At 41.2% G+C, this 15310-nt stretch overlaps 1 protein-coding gene across 6 annotated transcripts in view; it reads left to right on the forward strand.

The window, feature by feature from the left end:
* Nucleotides 1–15310, forward strand: part of mef2cb (myocyte enhancer factor 2cb) — an 89510-nt gene that overhangs the window by 29817 nt on the left and 44383 nt on the right. For all 6 annotated transcript variants that reach the window (XM_036598941.1, XM_036598944.1, XM_036598946.1 and 3 more), the window contains one exon: nt 12460–12661. In XM_036598941.1, coding sequence (XP_036454834.1) covers nt 12608–12661 — 54 coding nt within the window. In that variant the 5' untranslated portion in view covers nt 12460–12607. The remainder of the gene's footprint in view (nt 1–12459; nt 12662–15310) is intronic.

The raw sequence follows: 15310 nt of genomic DNA on the forward strand, positions 1-15310 counted from the left end.
TCCTTGCCTCCCTTGTGGGCCTTGAGGGTTTTTTTCCCTTTGAAAGTTCGGGCCGGTTTGATTCACTGCAGCTGGAGTGGACTCTTTAATCAAACGCTATCTTCTCGCTGGTTTACCTCCACCACCCATTTGCTTCGTCACCTCCCTCCCCCCCATACCCAGGCCTCCATCTCCCCTGAACACATCTTAATTGGTTGCTTTCTGTGACAAATTATGAGGACTTGCTTTGATGAGGTCAGCCCGAGCTGTTGCCTGAGTGGAGCGTGCCTGGCTTTGCCAGCCCCTTCAAGCTCTTCTCACCACTACAAACAGGCTAGAGGGAGAGAAAAGAGGACGGGATGTGGATGTGCCAGTCCCGTAATGACAGACTTGGGATAGGATTGGCCCCTTGGGGGATGACTGGACCCCTGCTTCAGGTTAGACTGCGGAGGTATCTCAGAAGTTGGTGGACAATATATGATAATTGCTAACACTATTTGAGCCTTTGCAATACTGAGGTCACAGAAAGCTGCAATATGCAATTGCAATATTGCCATCTAACCTATCACAAAATGGTTCATTTTGTTATTGTGAGCAATACAACCAATCACAGATGTTTCTGCTGAAAGTTGCTGGGTATGCTGGCAAATGAAGGCGTTCACCTGACCCAACAAACGTAAAACATTTTTTGGTCAAAATAATATAGGCCAATCTTTGACCATATCAAGATTTTTTGAGAATATCATAATTGCAGTACATAGCTACAGAATGGCAATATGGTTCTTATTAGAGACTCATAACCAACTGTCATTAATTGGCAATTAATTGTTAACCAGCAAGCCTAAAATCAAGAATACAATACATCACAAAATCCATTATAAAACAGTATAAAACCTTATAAAACTTCTGAAATCTGACTGTCAGGGCCACATTCAAACCCACTGTAAAATACTCGATAGACACACACTAATGAGAATCTACTTAGAGATCTACTGAATACAGTATTAGTGCACTAAAATATTAAAAAGTATTCCTTGTATGGACTTTTGTATGACGCACTGATAGGTGGGCCAGGCATAAGCATGTACATAAAGTAAACTCAAAGCCATATAAGACGTACCCTACAGGAAAAACACCCTGGTTTTAAATCAAGGGCTGACAATGGTAATATGTTAATGATTATGTGACCAAAAACTAGTTAACTAGTTGAGAAAAATATTGTAATGTTGGGCTATTGAAAGCTCTATTCTGAAGTTCTAAAACTTTATTTACCACTTATTATTAGCCTAAGTACAAACAAACATAAATGCCATGACTGGGGCTAGCTTTGGCTCAGTGTACCTTAGTAACTCCCAAAAGCTGTTGCTGTCCATCATGTCTTTCTGTATAATTTTGCAAACCCATGTGTGATTTCCTCAAACCACCATTACTATCTCTCAGAGAACATGGACAAAATAGTTGTCTGTCTTATCGCTTGAGGATGTTTGCTTTCAACGTGTTTGCAGTTGTGCTATCATCCTCTCGAAAGTGGTCTCGAGCACCACTATTTTTAGCTGTGCACATTTATTTTTTCAGTAGGTCTGTCTTGTGTAAACAGTTGCTTAGTGCATCCAATCCTCACGCATACAATTCAAAAATGTTCCTCAACTTGAATGCCAAAAATTCTAATTGTTATTTATTGAGAATTAAAATAAATTAACTGTTAGCATTGGTAGAACAATTGTTTATTGGCTGCTTAACAGTTTGTCAGTTAATCATTTACATCCCCAATTCTTAACATTCAGGTCATTCCACCACTCTTGACATTTAAAAAATGTATTTTTGTGCCATTTCAACCATGTAATGTGAATATAGTCTCAGTCTTATATATTCGCAGTATTTACTAGTGTTTCCATTGTGGCCTAAAAAAGTGATATGATCTGTCATGCTCAACTGATGAGTATGGTTGCATGAGGGGGAGAATGGACCAGAGAGGAAGTGCTATCTTGATTTGTTTACATTTTGACCCACTGGACAGGAAGTCAGGGAGGGAGAAAAAAGTCAAGGGGGGAGGCAGAGAGAGAGAAATTGAGCAAGAATTGAATTGGAAGGGCGAGGAAGGCACAGAGAGGAGGGAAAGAAAAATCATGGCCCTCTTGTTTAGACAAACACCAACTGCAACAATTGTTGTTTAATGGCGCGAGACATCAACAGTGCAGCAGTGGTTCCACCAATCAGCCCAATCAGCTTGCGGTAACTCTGAATGAGTATGACATCATTTTGGAAAGCTGAGGATGGTGGCGATGACTGGAACTTTTTGCAGTAGGAGAGTTTGAGAGGGCGTCTAGGCTAAAGCAGCCGCTCTCTCCTTTCTTTCCCTCTCCTCAAACTGGGTTACTCGGTTTTCGTGCAGAGCTTTGGGACCAAGAAGAAAGAGAGAGAAAGAGAGAGATAGTGAGACAGAAGAAGAGAGAGAGAAAGAGAGAGAGAAGGAAGAAAAAAATGTGTAGGTCGAACTTATGAAGGACATCCTGGTTGAAGTGCTATGCCTTCGTGTTTCAGATATTCTCCTGTACTCCATTTCGTAGACCACATTGTCTGTGTGGGTCAATTCAGACATCATTCTTTTCTAATTTCATATTTTAATGAATACGTTTACTGTGATTGTTAGTCTTATTTCTCCCAAAGGTCTGATTCATATGAACCCTCAAGTTGTGGTTCAAGCAGTTTTAGATTTTGTAAGGAGGCGTTTGTGGTAGAATATCTTAGCCTGGGATATTGATTACCATCTCTGGTCATTGAGGCCTCTGTGTACACTCATTTTGAAATATTGTACTGTCCGTTTGAACCTGCTCCCACATTTCTGTGAGGCATTTCATTTGCCTACAAAACAAGCCAGAGGTCAACAGGAATTTTAAGATTTGCACTGGTGAAGGACCAACCACAACTGACCTTAAATGAATGAAAAATGAATATTAAGGATAAAGCACCATGTAACCGCTTTAATCCTGAAATAACAAAGTTAACAGTTGGAATTCCTGTGATTATATACTCATATATGCATCCAAAATAAGTTTCTGTCATGCAGTTATGTCGCTAAGTGACATATCAAATAGACTATGAGTGCAAAGAGTTTATATCAATAACGAATTTAGAAATAATTGTCTCATTATTTTTTAGATTTGTTTTCATATAACTATGGATGCATAGAAAATGAAAAAAGCCAGTTTCTTCATGTTTACTGAAACATTAATCACAAAAAAGCACAGGGCAATTAATGAATATGCTGATTGATCAGAGGCACGAAGAGAAGAGATTGCTTAACTTCCTTTTTTCCACTCTCCATCTCGCCTCGTCTTAGGCGGCCTTCAGAAGAGGGAAGGAAAAAAAGCTGTTACAAGATTTCAGTAAAACACTTCAGTATCAAGTGCCTCAGTAGCTTACCGTACTTCGCCACACATGACGAAGAGAAGGAAAGAAGGGTGGAAGGAGAAAAAGAAGAGGCAGAAGCGAGGAGGAAGTGTGTTGGCACCCGCTCTCGGTCTACGAGCCATGTTAGCCTCTGGGCTTAATTGAAGCCAGGAGGGAGCGTTTAATAATTGCTGTCAGAAGATCAAATTTAATTCTCTTTTTCACAGGACCGCTGTAGGGTAGGGTGAAACAAATTGTCATCGGAGATTTCCAAATGAACAAAGCTTTTAATTAGTCTGATTAGAATGCCAAGGTAGAGAGGGGGCAGAGGAGGAAGGAAAGGGGGAAAAAAAGTGCGATGAAATAATCAGAGGGCCATCTAGGCGTGCTGCTGGCTGGTGTGGTGCGGCGACCACGTGACTCGGCCTGCAGACACGCCGCAACCCCTGAACACGGCTAACACCGCTAGACGCTGTCATCCTCCGTGGAGAACATAATTGGGCGAAGATGTCAGGCCTTTGTCTGTTCCAAGTGACATAGCTCTGGGCCGTGAGCATAGGGAGGTGATTAGTCACCGACCAAAGACGTGCGCTGCGTGTATTTATTTCTTTATTTCTTTGCTTTTTTTTCCTCAACCATTTTTTTTCCACAATGCATTGGTACTTCATGGAAGTCTACAGTTGTAACTGTCATTTTGCGATAGCATTTAAATGTAATGAAATAATTACATATTTAAAGACATAGTTATATAACATTAGTATATAATTTTTAGGCTTAAGACTTTTTTTCTGCTTTTTTATATGCTTCAGTGTTAAGGAGTAACTGAAATATGGCAAAACTGAAAAAGATGTTCACTTTTTCTCAAATCTGAATGCTTTCCACTTCTACTTGCAAACACAAATGTGCTGTCACATGAAACTTCAAACTTTCAATTTTTGATAGATTTCCTATGTTTTTTGATGACATATAAATGAGAAATGAGGGCCATATTCTACATTTTTGTTGCATTTTATTATTTTTTCATAGGGTCGATTTATAACATTTGTGTGTTTTGTTTTTTTTTGTACCAAAAATAGCAATAACAGGCTATTTTGTTACAGTGTCTTTAAGACCAAGATACAACAAATGAGCTCTGTTCTGATTGGCTGTCCTGTATTGTGCCTCATTCAAAAAGCAGTCCGGGCTCTCTGTAAAACTTCAGTGTGAATGGGTGGGGCTTAACTGCAACATTTCCATATATAGACTGTATGCACTGGGGAGTGAATGTTTTAAAACTTTGCCAGTGTTTACATGACTTCAAACTCCTTTGTTTCAAAAAAGCGAGGGAAATTTGTTTTTCCACGATATGGACACCTTAAAATGAAATTTCACCATGCTTTTGGTTGTAGCGATGGCAGTAGTGACTTCTAAATGTTCAATGCTTCATTTATACATTCGTCTGTTTATTGGGACGGGGTTTGTTCTGTTTGAAGTGTTAGTCAAGTGAAGAAGTAAACCAGAGATATAAACTTTTCATGAGTCTTAATTTTCATGCTGGACTCGAGCAGTGCTGTGGTTGCACCTGGACCTTGAGCTGCTGCGCGTGACGTGGCAGTGGTTAGACATTTGCTGATAAACACAGCTCTCCTTTTGCAGATGTGTGAGGAGGGGATCCTGAACACACGATTGTGGTTCTTTATTCAAATCACGGTGTCTGAAGACCCATGCATCTTTATGTCACTGTAATAGTAAAAAAACATGTTGAGCACAGTGCTGGCTGCAGGATATAGAACTTTATAATGAGCTCAATGATCTCAACCCAAGAGCCTATGATTTTCTTGCTTTCTCTTTTTCCGTGCCATTGGTAAATTTCAGTTCTCCTTTCTTTGTATACTTTGCTTCCACTGTACCAGCAATTCATCAGGAAGTGTGCATTTAGTATCTTCTAGGTACTGTAGTCTACAGCACACATGCTCCTCGACCAGCTGCAGTTTCTGAGAACTAGCCATACGCTGAGCCATTTTACAGAGCCCACTTCATCAAGCTGTTCTGAAGGTTCTGTAGCCCCCAGTATGCACTGGTACACTTCAGCTGAACACCTGTTCTGAAGAGGACAGTTATCAGTCACTACTGAGCTCACCCATTCATATCTCGAAGCCAAGCAGCTGCCTCCTCCCTGCCTCTCTAGTTGACATGGTGTGTCGAGCCACGTTGTCCTTGGCCCGCTTCGCAATAGCTAATTGACAGACGGCTCTCACCTGGCCCTGTTTCGGCTTTGGTGGGCCATGGTTGGTGTTTACCGACTGAGTGAGGGACGTGACTGCTGTCAGCACCCCTTCATCCCCGTTTCCACTCCTTTCACTTGGTCGTACAGTGCCTTATTTGCTAATGTAAGGGTATAATCCAGGAATTAGCTCCAGTCAAGAAAAGAATTTTTTTAATTTGAAATTTGGTGTAAAAAAATGTATGTATATACTAATGAGAGGAATTAGGCTATATCATCAAGGGAAACAACAGGACCTTTTGTATTCCTGTTTTAGAGATTTCTCTATAGATATTTGAAAAACAATCACTTTAACTACAAGTATTTGGCTGTCTAAACTTTAAAATGTGAGCAAAGTGAAGGATAAACATCATTTTCTTCTCATTTGATGAAATGCTAAGGCCTGAAGCCATTTGATAAAGAGAGGGTTCTCTTTGGGAGACATCTGTGAGACTGGCAATGAAGTTGAGCGTTATTTTAAAGAAATTTACAGCTGATTGCAGGGAGAGACAGGGGTGAAGCATTGCTGGGGAAGGTCCCTGAAAGAGCACTCTGTGCAATGTAAAAGAAACCTCTCCTTTTCCATCGAATGCCCTAATCTCACGTAGCACCTGAAAAGAGCTATTCACTGAATGCAGCCCAGTAGAAATGCAGTTCATCCATAATTTCACACATTTGCTAATAAAGTCTCTCATTGTGGCATTCCGCTATTTCTTTCTGCTTGTCTTTTTTTATGAGTTGAGGTAAAGTCTAGGTTTTTGGGGGCTGTTTAAACGAAAAATGATTGCTACTGTTGGAAAGTCCAAAAGAATGGAGACAGTGTGGGTTTCCCAATCAGAGAGTGATTGTATTAGCGATGCAATGAGGGGAGCTCCACTGGTGCTGGAGTTCCATCAATGCAGTAACGTAGTTTTGGATAATAGTCTTTCATGTTTAAATTCTGGCTATAATATTGCTTCCCCCATTGCCCTTTTGGCCCAGAATGCTTTGCTTCCAGCACTTGCATCAGAAAGTGGCCGTTTGTTTACGGTCAGCGGTGGCGGCAGCAGCCTCAGCTCTTTCTTTCTGTTCTTCTCTTCTTTTCTTTCTTCTTTTCTGGCCGGGAGAAGGAAGCACAGGAGTTTTGGTTCCCATTTTGTGCACTCTGGAACAGTTTAGGAAAGGAAGCACCTTTACACCTTTGATTGTCTGTGGTTGCTGATGTCACATCCTTCCGCCAAGGCTCTGTGTTTGTGTGTGTGAGTTTCCTGTCTTGCTGTCCAGTGTTGGGGGTCTTGGGGGTTAGGCCAGTTTTGAGAATGCATGTGGCCTTAGAATGCTGGTGTAAAAGTTCTTCTGTTTAACTAGACTGAGGGCAAATTTTCTTGCAAGGGACATGCTCTCTTTATAGTCCAGTTAAGCCTCAAGAATTCTAACATGCAAAAAAAATATATATGAAAATCTTTTACATTTCACAATCAAAGGACCAACAGAAGTGGTCCAAAATTACTTGAAATAAAATTTCATTAACAGATTCCCTTAATTTCCTTCTCCTACCAAGTTACCGCTTAGGAGGCACAAGATTTTCTTACAACAGCAACAGTAAATATCGATATTTCCACAAAATGTGAGCTGAACATAATTCACAAGATTGACATCGTGGAAAATAGTCAATCTTGCCTACAACCCACCTCACTTACAACCCACCAGTACACTCCCCTTAAGCTTCTGAACTGGCCTTAACAGTTGTCATGACCCATGCATTCCTCAAATCCCACCTCCACCAAGCTGGATCCTGGGATTAGGTCACTCATCCCATTGCATGGCTGACTGACGCTGGCCATTCGTCCATGCTCCTATCTCCCCCAGGCAGCCTTTCGGCTCACTTAAGGGTCTCTGGTTGTAATGACATTACAGAGACAATGGACTTCCCTGGATCCCCCTGCTATGGCCTGGCTTTATCCCTACGCTCAATTAACTATCGTTGATAAACAGCTGCCCGTCTGCAAATAAGTGTACTAAATAAAATCGGCTCCAACAAAATGAACACTGTTAGGGCAGGAAGAAAAAGTGTTTTGGGGGATTAAAATGGAAGAAGGGGAAAAAAAGCTTCCAAGTGCACTTCCAAGCACTAGAGTTCGTCTTCATACTCAAATTGTTTGGAAGCTACATTGAAGCTACTTTTTTTGCGCTGTCTCTTCAAGGAAACGGGAGTTTATTTGAAAAGAGTGAGGGTTTATTTAATGTATCATGCACCTCCTAAAAGGTTTACTTACTGCACTGTAATATGTTATTTCAAATCCCTGCGACCACATTTCCCTGCGAGGATAGAGGATACAGGCTCTTTTCAAGCACATGCTATTACCAAATGTGTTGCAGATGTGCAGGAGAGGAGAGGGAGAGTGTGAGAGGGAGAGAATATGTGGTGACAGTGCATACTGAGGGGAAGTTCTTGGAAGAACTAAGACTTTGTTATTGTCTGGTACTAGCCACTGAACTGGTTAAATATCATTGGAGGTATCTTAAGGTCACACATTGACCCCTTCCAACCCCAGACATATTAACAAGTCATTCATTTTAGGCCTTATTATTCAGTAACTGTTATGAATTATAAAAAAATGTGTACGTTGTGTAGTTATGAGAGGATGAGCCCATTTATGGAGCAGTAGGATTAACTGGTTAAAGGGTTTGTTCTATGTTCTGTTTCTTGTAAGGCGTCAACCCATAATGACGATAACATGACATAATGTATCTGTTAAAGTTGAGAGGTATGATAGCTGCTACAATTTGTAATGCTTTATTACTTTTTATCCCACATTAATCAAATTCAGTATTCAGTATATACCCTTGAAATGGGAACTTCGCAAAAAAATTGCTTTTTTTTTCTTTTTTTCCTTCTTTTTTGTGGCAGCCTATCTGATAAGCAAGCACAGGAAGTCATATTCACTCTATTAAGACTTTGACAATACAATTGAGTGTAAATGATTTTTTTTTCCCCTAAGTGGAACACTTGGGAATGAAACGACCCAGAATTGTGCCTGGTTTTGTTCGTACCCATTGCCCTCTCAGCTCTAGTTCTCACCGAGAAAGGGAGAAATGGAAAGAAAGAAAGAAAGAAAGAAAGAGAGAAAGAGAGAGAGAGAGAGAGAGAGAGAGAGAGAGAGAGAGAGAGAGAAAGAGAAAGAGAGAAAGACGGCTAGCAGCTCATTACATCCCAGTACTGGCTCTCAATCCTCCTCTCTTTTATTCTCTCTCTCTCTCTCTCTCTCTCTCTCTCTCTCTCTCTCTCTCTCTCTCTCTCTCTCTCCCTCTCTCTCTCTCCACCCCCCCCAACTCTCGTTTGTGGCACAAGAAAAGAGGCATGGTTAACAGATGGAAGGGTCAGCGGCAGCTCTTCTCCCTCTCCCCTTGAGAGACCTGCTCAGATATCTCTCTTTCTCGTTCCCTCTGTTTATAACATGTTCTCTCCGTGTTTTACTCTTTCCTGCTGTCCTTGCTCTCACACTACATATGGACGCAGACTTGGCAAAAAAAAAAAACCTTCTTTCTTTCTTTTTTTTTCCTCTCTCTCTCTCTCTGTCCCTTATGGCACCCTGCTATGACCCCGCAGCCCTTAGCCGTGACCCCTCAACCAGGCTTTCCTCTGGCTACTGCACAAAGCCAAGTCTTTAGGTACTCTTTGAGGAAAGAGGAATCTTTCTCGCTCTCTTGCTCTCTCTCTTCCCATATGCTTTGGCTGTGGATTAGTGAATTAGCCTAACATGGCAGAGAAAGCCTGTTAGTTGTATTTCTCTCTCTCTCTGAAACACTCACACATGCACACAAACACATACACTGAACCATGCACACACAAGCAGCACTGTTTGCTCTCATCAAAGCAAGTCAATCACGCTTGTGTGGGAAAATCAGGCTTCTCTATGTTTTTCTATATGTGTGTGACAAGGTTGTTTTGCCAGCTGCACTCCTGTTTATACTGTAGTGCAACTCTACCCATGTAAATTAGATTTTTTATTTCCACACCTCCAAAGTTCAATCTTAGAAGTTGCTACCATTTTTTGATTCTTATGTTCCAACTCATTCAGTGATGTTGAGGTCTGGACTCTTTATTGGCCAGTCAGTTGTTCTGAGAAAAAAAGCAGCTTCTTTGTTTGATTTCTTTTTGTCTATTTCCTTTTCTTGGTAATGGCTTATTGATAGTTACACGTCTTTTTAGACCCTTAATGTTGAGCTACCTTCTTACTTTGGAAGGATGGACAGAAACAGCTGTGGGTATTTTCAGTTCTGAAGCAAGAGTGGCGCTTGATTTCCGCCTGTCTCACAAAGATGAAAGCTTGAAGTATTGTTTATCTGATGGTGACAGTTTTAGTGGTCGACTAGGTCAATATGTTCTAGTTTTGGAAACTCGTATTTTCTCACTTATTTTTCTTTGACCTTCCCCTTCCTCATGCACGTGGATTGATTACGTAATATCTAAACTCTTCAGAAATACCTCCTGAATAATGAATAACTCGTACATAATAGCTGTATTGACTGAAAAATGAAGGGTGGTCTCAGATGGATGGATGGATGGATGGAAAGATAGATAGATATAGAATCCACTGTTCATAGCTTCATCTGCTGTCTGTTAGTTCTAATAAAGAACACAATTCTCTTTTTAACCAAGTCGCTGACATTCAGTCCAGGTCCCAAAGCCTTTAGCTGTTTATCCTTATATAACACATAATGCATTTTCCCAGCAGGGCCACTGAGGAACATAGCAAACCAGAAAGAACAAAGCTGACCTTATCAATAAGGGTGTTTCTTTGAATGATGCAAACACAGAACCTACTGTCCGATCAATTAAGCTTCTTAATCGTTAGAGCTTTCAGTTACACTAAAGTGAATGTGGCTTACACCAGCTTTGCTACTGCATCTCGGTAAATATTTACACAGTAATCGAGTCATTATCACTTGCTTGTCACCAGGTTGTTTTGCTCCTTGTTCAGCAGTAGTCCTTCAAACAATCATCGTGCTAGCTTTACTTTCGCCATCCAGGTGCTAAGAAACACTCACTAACAAGTCTTTCTAACAGCTCTCATAAAGTGTGACTGGTGTTGTTTGGATGCTAATAAAGCATACCATTAGGTCTGTTATTAATAGAGACCACAGCACACAAGTAGTGATGGGCTACTATATTAATAACGGCATGAAATTTTTCCTTTGTCTTGCACAATGTGTGTGTTTAACTAATAGGTTTTAACATGATAATGAGGGAATTTAACATGACAGTGTAGAATTTTATGGAGTAGCCACACAGTAGACTACAGAGCCAGCAGAATTTGACTACACTTGCTTTTTGACTCATGTGAAATAGAAGTATAGTAGTGTTCCCGTTCACTCCCCGAAGTGCCACATAATCTGTCTTCCTACAAACTCTCACTTAGGTAAAACAGGTGCAACATTATAACACCAAGGAAGGTGCACGAGACTTGCCTGTGCGAATGTCGCAAATTCAAGTTTCTGAAATCTGCTTATCAAAGAGCCAGAAGAGGACAGATAGGTGGATAGACGGAGGGGAAGACAGAGTGACACGTCTTTCAGATGTAGCGGCATCAACGTCTGCGACTCGTTCTGGCAGGTGCTGGGGAAACGCGGTTCAGAAACAGACGGAGAGAAGAAGAGAGAGGGGAGAAAGAAGAAGAAGGAGGAGGAAGAAAAAAAACAAGAAGAAAGAGAGCGATGGAGGGGTTTTAATGCGACACCGCTGACAGCTCCACTGCATTACACCCAGCCTAAATAATGGGATGCTCATTTGCATAACGAGGGACGTTATCACCTCTACTGTCAGAAGAAAACACAACAACACTTCTGCCGCTCCTCCCCGAGATGAATCGGGTTGGCCTACTTTATGGCACCGGGGAGGTGCACTCGATGTGCACACACACATGCCTGCACACATGCACATTGTGCTCATACACACACACACACACATGCGAGAGATAGCTCGCATCGTTTGTTATCGCTCGCTCTCACAGTACGCGGATCTCATAGGTTAGCTGCTCGAGTGAGGGCAGCCCCTTCAAACTGAGGAGCTCTCAGCAGGAGGCCTGATGAAGGCCTCACATGTCTCTCACACTGAGAACAAGAGAGAGAGACAGAGAGCCGAGAGAGGGAGAGAGAGAACAGAGATAGGCTGTGAAGTGATTACAGGATCATGTCAGAGATAGGCTCGCACAGTGTGTTTTGCAGAACAAACCAGAGCAGGCTAGGTTGGCATCAAGCCTCTCTTTCAAATCTATTGATATTCACATTGCTTTTATGAATCAGTCATGCTTACACAAGAAGTCAACTGATGTATCCCATCCACCGTTGTTTTCATTTTGTTGAGCCGATTCTACATAGCAGGGAGAACATGTGCGTAAACCAGCCCGTTACTTCAGTTTGTTTTTTTTTGCGAGTTGTTGTAGTACATGCAATAGTGCTTCCTGACAAAGTAGCATTTTTTTCTTTAGTAATCTAGATATGCTTCGCTGTTCAGACATAAACACCACATTGCGGGTGATTAGAGCCGTTAAGTTAGTGGCACTTCCAAAAAACCCTGTCAAAATCTGGGCAACTGCGGAGAGAGCGTGACAGTGCTGTCTCTCCTCGTAGTCAGAGCGCCGAAGAGCTGGCTCTGATTTGCATGATATCGACAGCGAAAAACAGCACTCGCGCAAAATGTTGACAGATTCTTTTGTCTTTATTCACTGTCCCATGTGGCTCAAACTCTGCTTTTTCCTTTTTTTTCACGCTGTGTTTTTTTTTGCCATTTTTCTTCTGACATAATGCCTCTCTCTCTCTCTCTCTCTCTCTCTCTCTTTCTCTCTCTACCTCCCTCTTTCATACAGGTACAGCTGCAGGAATCTTTGAATTGAGTGGAGCAAGTACAGAGAAGAAAGCCAGGTTTGAGGAAACGCAAAAAGAAAAAAAAAGAAACGGGAACAAAAGCAAAAAAGTTATCTGCTGAAAGAAGAGAGAGAATAAAGGAAGGGGACAATGGGGAGAAAAAAGATTCAGATCACGCGGATTATGGACGAACGCAACAGACAGGTAAGTCACACTGGCTGAGTGCGATGCTATACTGAACCATGAACAGGACGTTTAACCACTAAGTTAAACGCAAATGATTTTTTGGAGCATGTTGACTCCAAATGGCTTATTTTAGTACTGAAACCATCCTTAGCAAAAGCACCAGTGGCACTAATTTGCGACACCCTTCAAACAGCCCATTCCCGACGTGCCACCAGCTCTAGCTAATGACAGTGGAAGATTACTTTAGCTGGGGTGGGTACCGAGTGGGAAGCGAGAGCAAACAAACAGGCAAACAGAAGTTAAGGCACGCAGCGGAGGGAGAGAGGGGAGGAGCCCTTGTGAGTTCATTTTCAGGGGCGTACCACTTGGGCCAGTAGTTTTCCTTTTCAGATCAGCTTGTAAGTAGAAGCCAATGAGATATGAGCTCTGTGAGTGACATCACCACAATGTCCTTATACAGACTAACTAGCAGACTTTTTACAGTTATTGTTTTGATCTTAGGAACCTGGTATTTTTCCACATGTCCTCAAATTCGTGCCTCCAAAGGATGCAGTCTTATTCAAACACAATGAAATTGATGTAATCGTTATATTCAGGGATTAAATACAGTTAAAGCTTTTTGCTAATGCTTTATTATTTAATTTTTATTTCATTTATAGAGTTTATATGCTTTTATATTAATTGAGGATACAAAAAACATATTTGCATGACCTCAAGACATCAGCCAGCCAGGGCTGCAAACACAGACAGATATCGCACCTAACAAATGCTGTACTTGTATTGATTATGGTGGTGCCAGTAACATAGGTACTTGTTTTACAGCAAGATCAATGAGCTCTTCTCTGGGGCTGATGTTTATGTTCGTCCGCTGCCAGAGTAATAAGAGTTTAAAGGTGCCTTCAGAGGGCAAACCATTGAAAAGAAGCATGACTTTGAAGCACTTACAATTTGACTTAATGTGACCTTAAATGTTTTTTTTTTTACAAAGCAGCACTTGACAGTAGTTTGTTCAGCTCAGTTTTTTCAGGGCTTTTAGATATTTTTTTTCTGTTTGGTTGGGGCTTGTTAACATAGTTCAATTAATAGAAATTTTCTCAGCCTTGTATTCCAATACTGACGTCACAGCCGTACACAGAATCTAATATTGTCTTAAGGAAGAAAACAATTTGCAATTGCAGTTTCTTTGATCCAGATGCATTTGAGAATAAGACTTACTGTAGCCAACAGTTTCAGTGACATAGAAGGGGTCCACACTTCAGTTAATGGCTGCTGTCTGGACTTTGGGAAGAAGTTGATCAATTATTGAAGGTGGCACAAGGGGCCAAGGAGGAGCAAGAGAGAGGAGAGGAAGAAGAGAGGGGAAAGTAATGGGTGTGTCAGGCAGCACAGACGGCAGGGGGATGGTGACATTAGTCACTTGGTGCTTGTGGGTTGAGTGAGTTCTCCCCCCCTGAGGAAACCAGTGGCTCACATGCACATGGCGGCCCCTGACAGAGATCTGCAAAAATGAATCAAACATCAGTAGTTCTACTTCTTTTACCGGTATTCTTTTCTTCTTCTCTTATGTGAGCTGAAAAAAATTATGTATAGGAATCTGCAAGAGTTGAGGGAGTCAACTCCTAAGACATTCTTCAGTAGGAACAGCTTACTGGCTTGTTTTGTTCTTAATTTGAATGTCTTAATTGAACATATGCATTAAATTTTAACACATCCTCTTTCAAAATCACAAGTCTTCCTTCCTGTATTTCAGTACAGTGGTATTAGTCTATGACAGATGGTTGTCAAGGTGATATGACAAAGTGTTCAGGGCAGAAGCATAGTTGGTTTGATGAAGAGCCACACTGAACAAGACAGAAAGAGAGAGGAAGAAAGAGGAATTAAAGCGAGAAGGATGAAGGGAGCATGGTCTAGGTCAGGATGTTTTTGGGGGAGGCTATCGTATTGCACAGAGCATCCTGTCCTGGTGTTATCGCTCTCTCTCTCTTTCTTTCTCCCTCTTTTTCTCTCTTGCTCTGTTTCTCTCTCCCAAGATCAGAGATTGATACAGGAAGGACACCTGATGAGAGTCAATGCCACAGCTTTCCGGGACTTGGGATCAAGAGGGATAAAGGGAGGGCAAGGCAAGGCAATAAAAGAGAAACTGGTTCATGAACTGTTGGCCACATTTTATTTAGAAAAAGGAAAACCTGATTCACACCTTTTTAGAACTATGTTAAATATTCTTGAATTACAAAACTATGTGAACTATAAAACAGAGCACACTGAAAAAGGCTTTGTAAACATTATCTCAGATTATCTTTTTTTGGATAGTTTTTACATTTTTAAAAATAAAGGTACCTGAAAGAATTCTAGGGGCAGTGCCAAAGAAGAACCACTGTTGGTTCCTTGTAAAACCTTTCAATTGAGAGTTCACTGGAGAACCACTTTTTTAACTGAGATGTGAGAACATTTTTCTTCATACTCACACATGAAAGTTATTCTTAGGACAATGTCCAAACCACAAACCATTAAGGAACCTTTTATTTTTAAGATTGCATCATGTAATTTTTATATTTGGACTTGTTTGTGTTTATGTGTTGGTTGAAACTGTGGTGTATTAGGCAGCTAGAACAGAGATCTTTAAAACAGTGATCCTCCCACATCCGCGTATTTGACTGACTGCAGCAA

This window comes from Colossoma macropomum, unplaced genomic scaffold (assembly GCF_904425465.1).
Source record: "Colossoma macropomum unplaced genomic scaffold, Colossoma_macropomum, whole genome shotgun sequence".
In the NCBI taxonomy this organism is placed as follows: domain Eukaryota; kingdom Metazoa; phylum Chordata; class Actinopteri; order Characiformes; family Serrasalmidae; genus Colossoma; species Colossoma macropomum.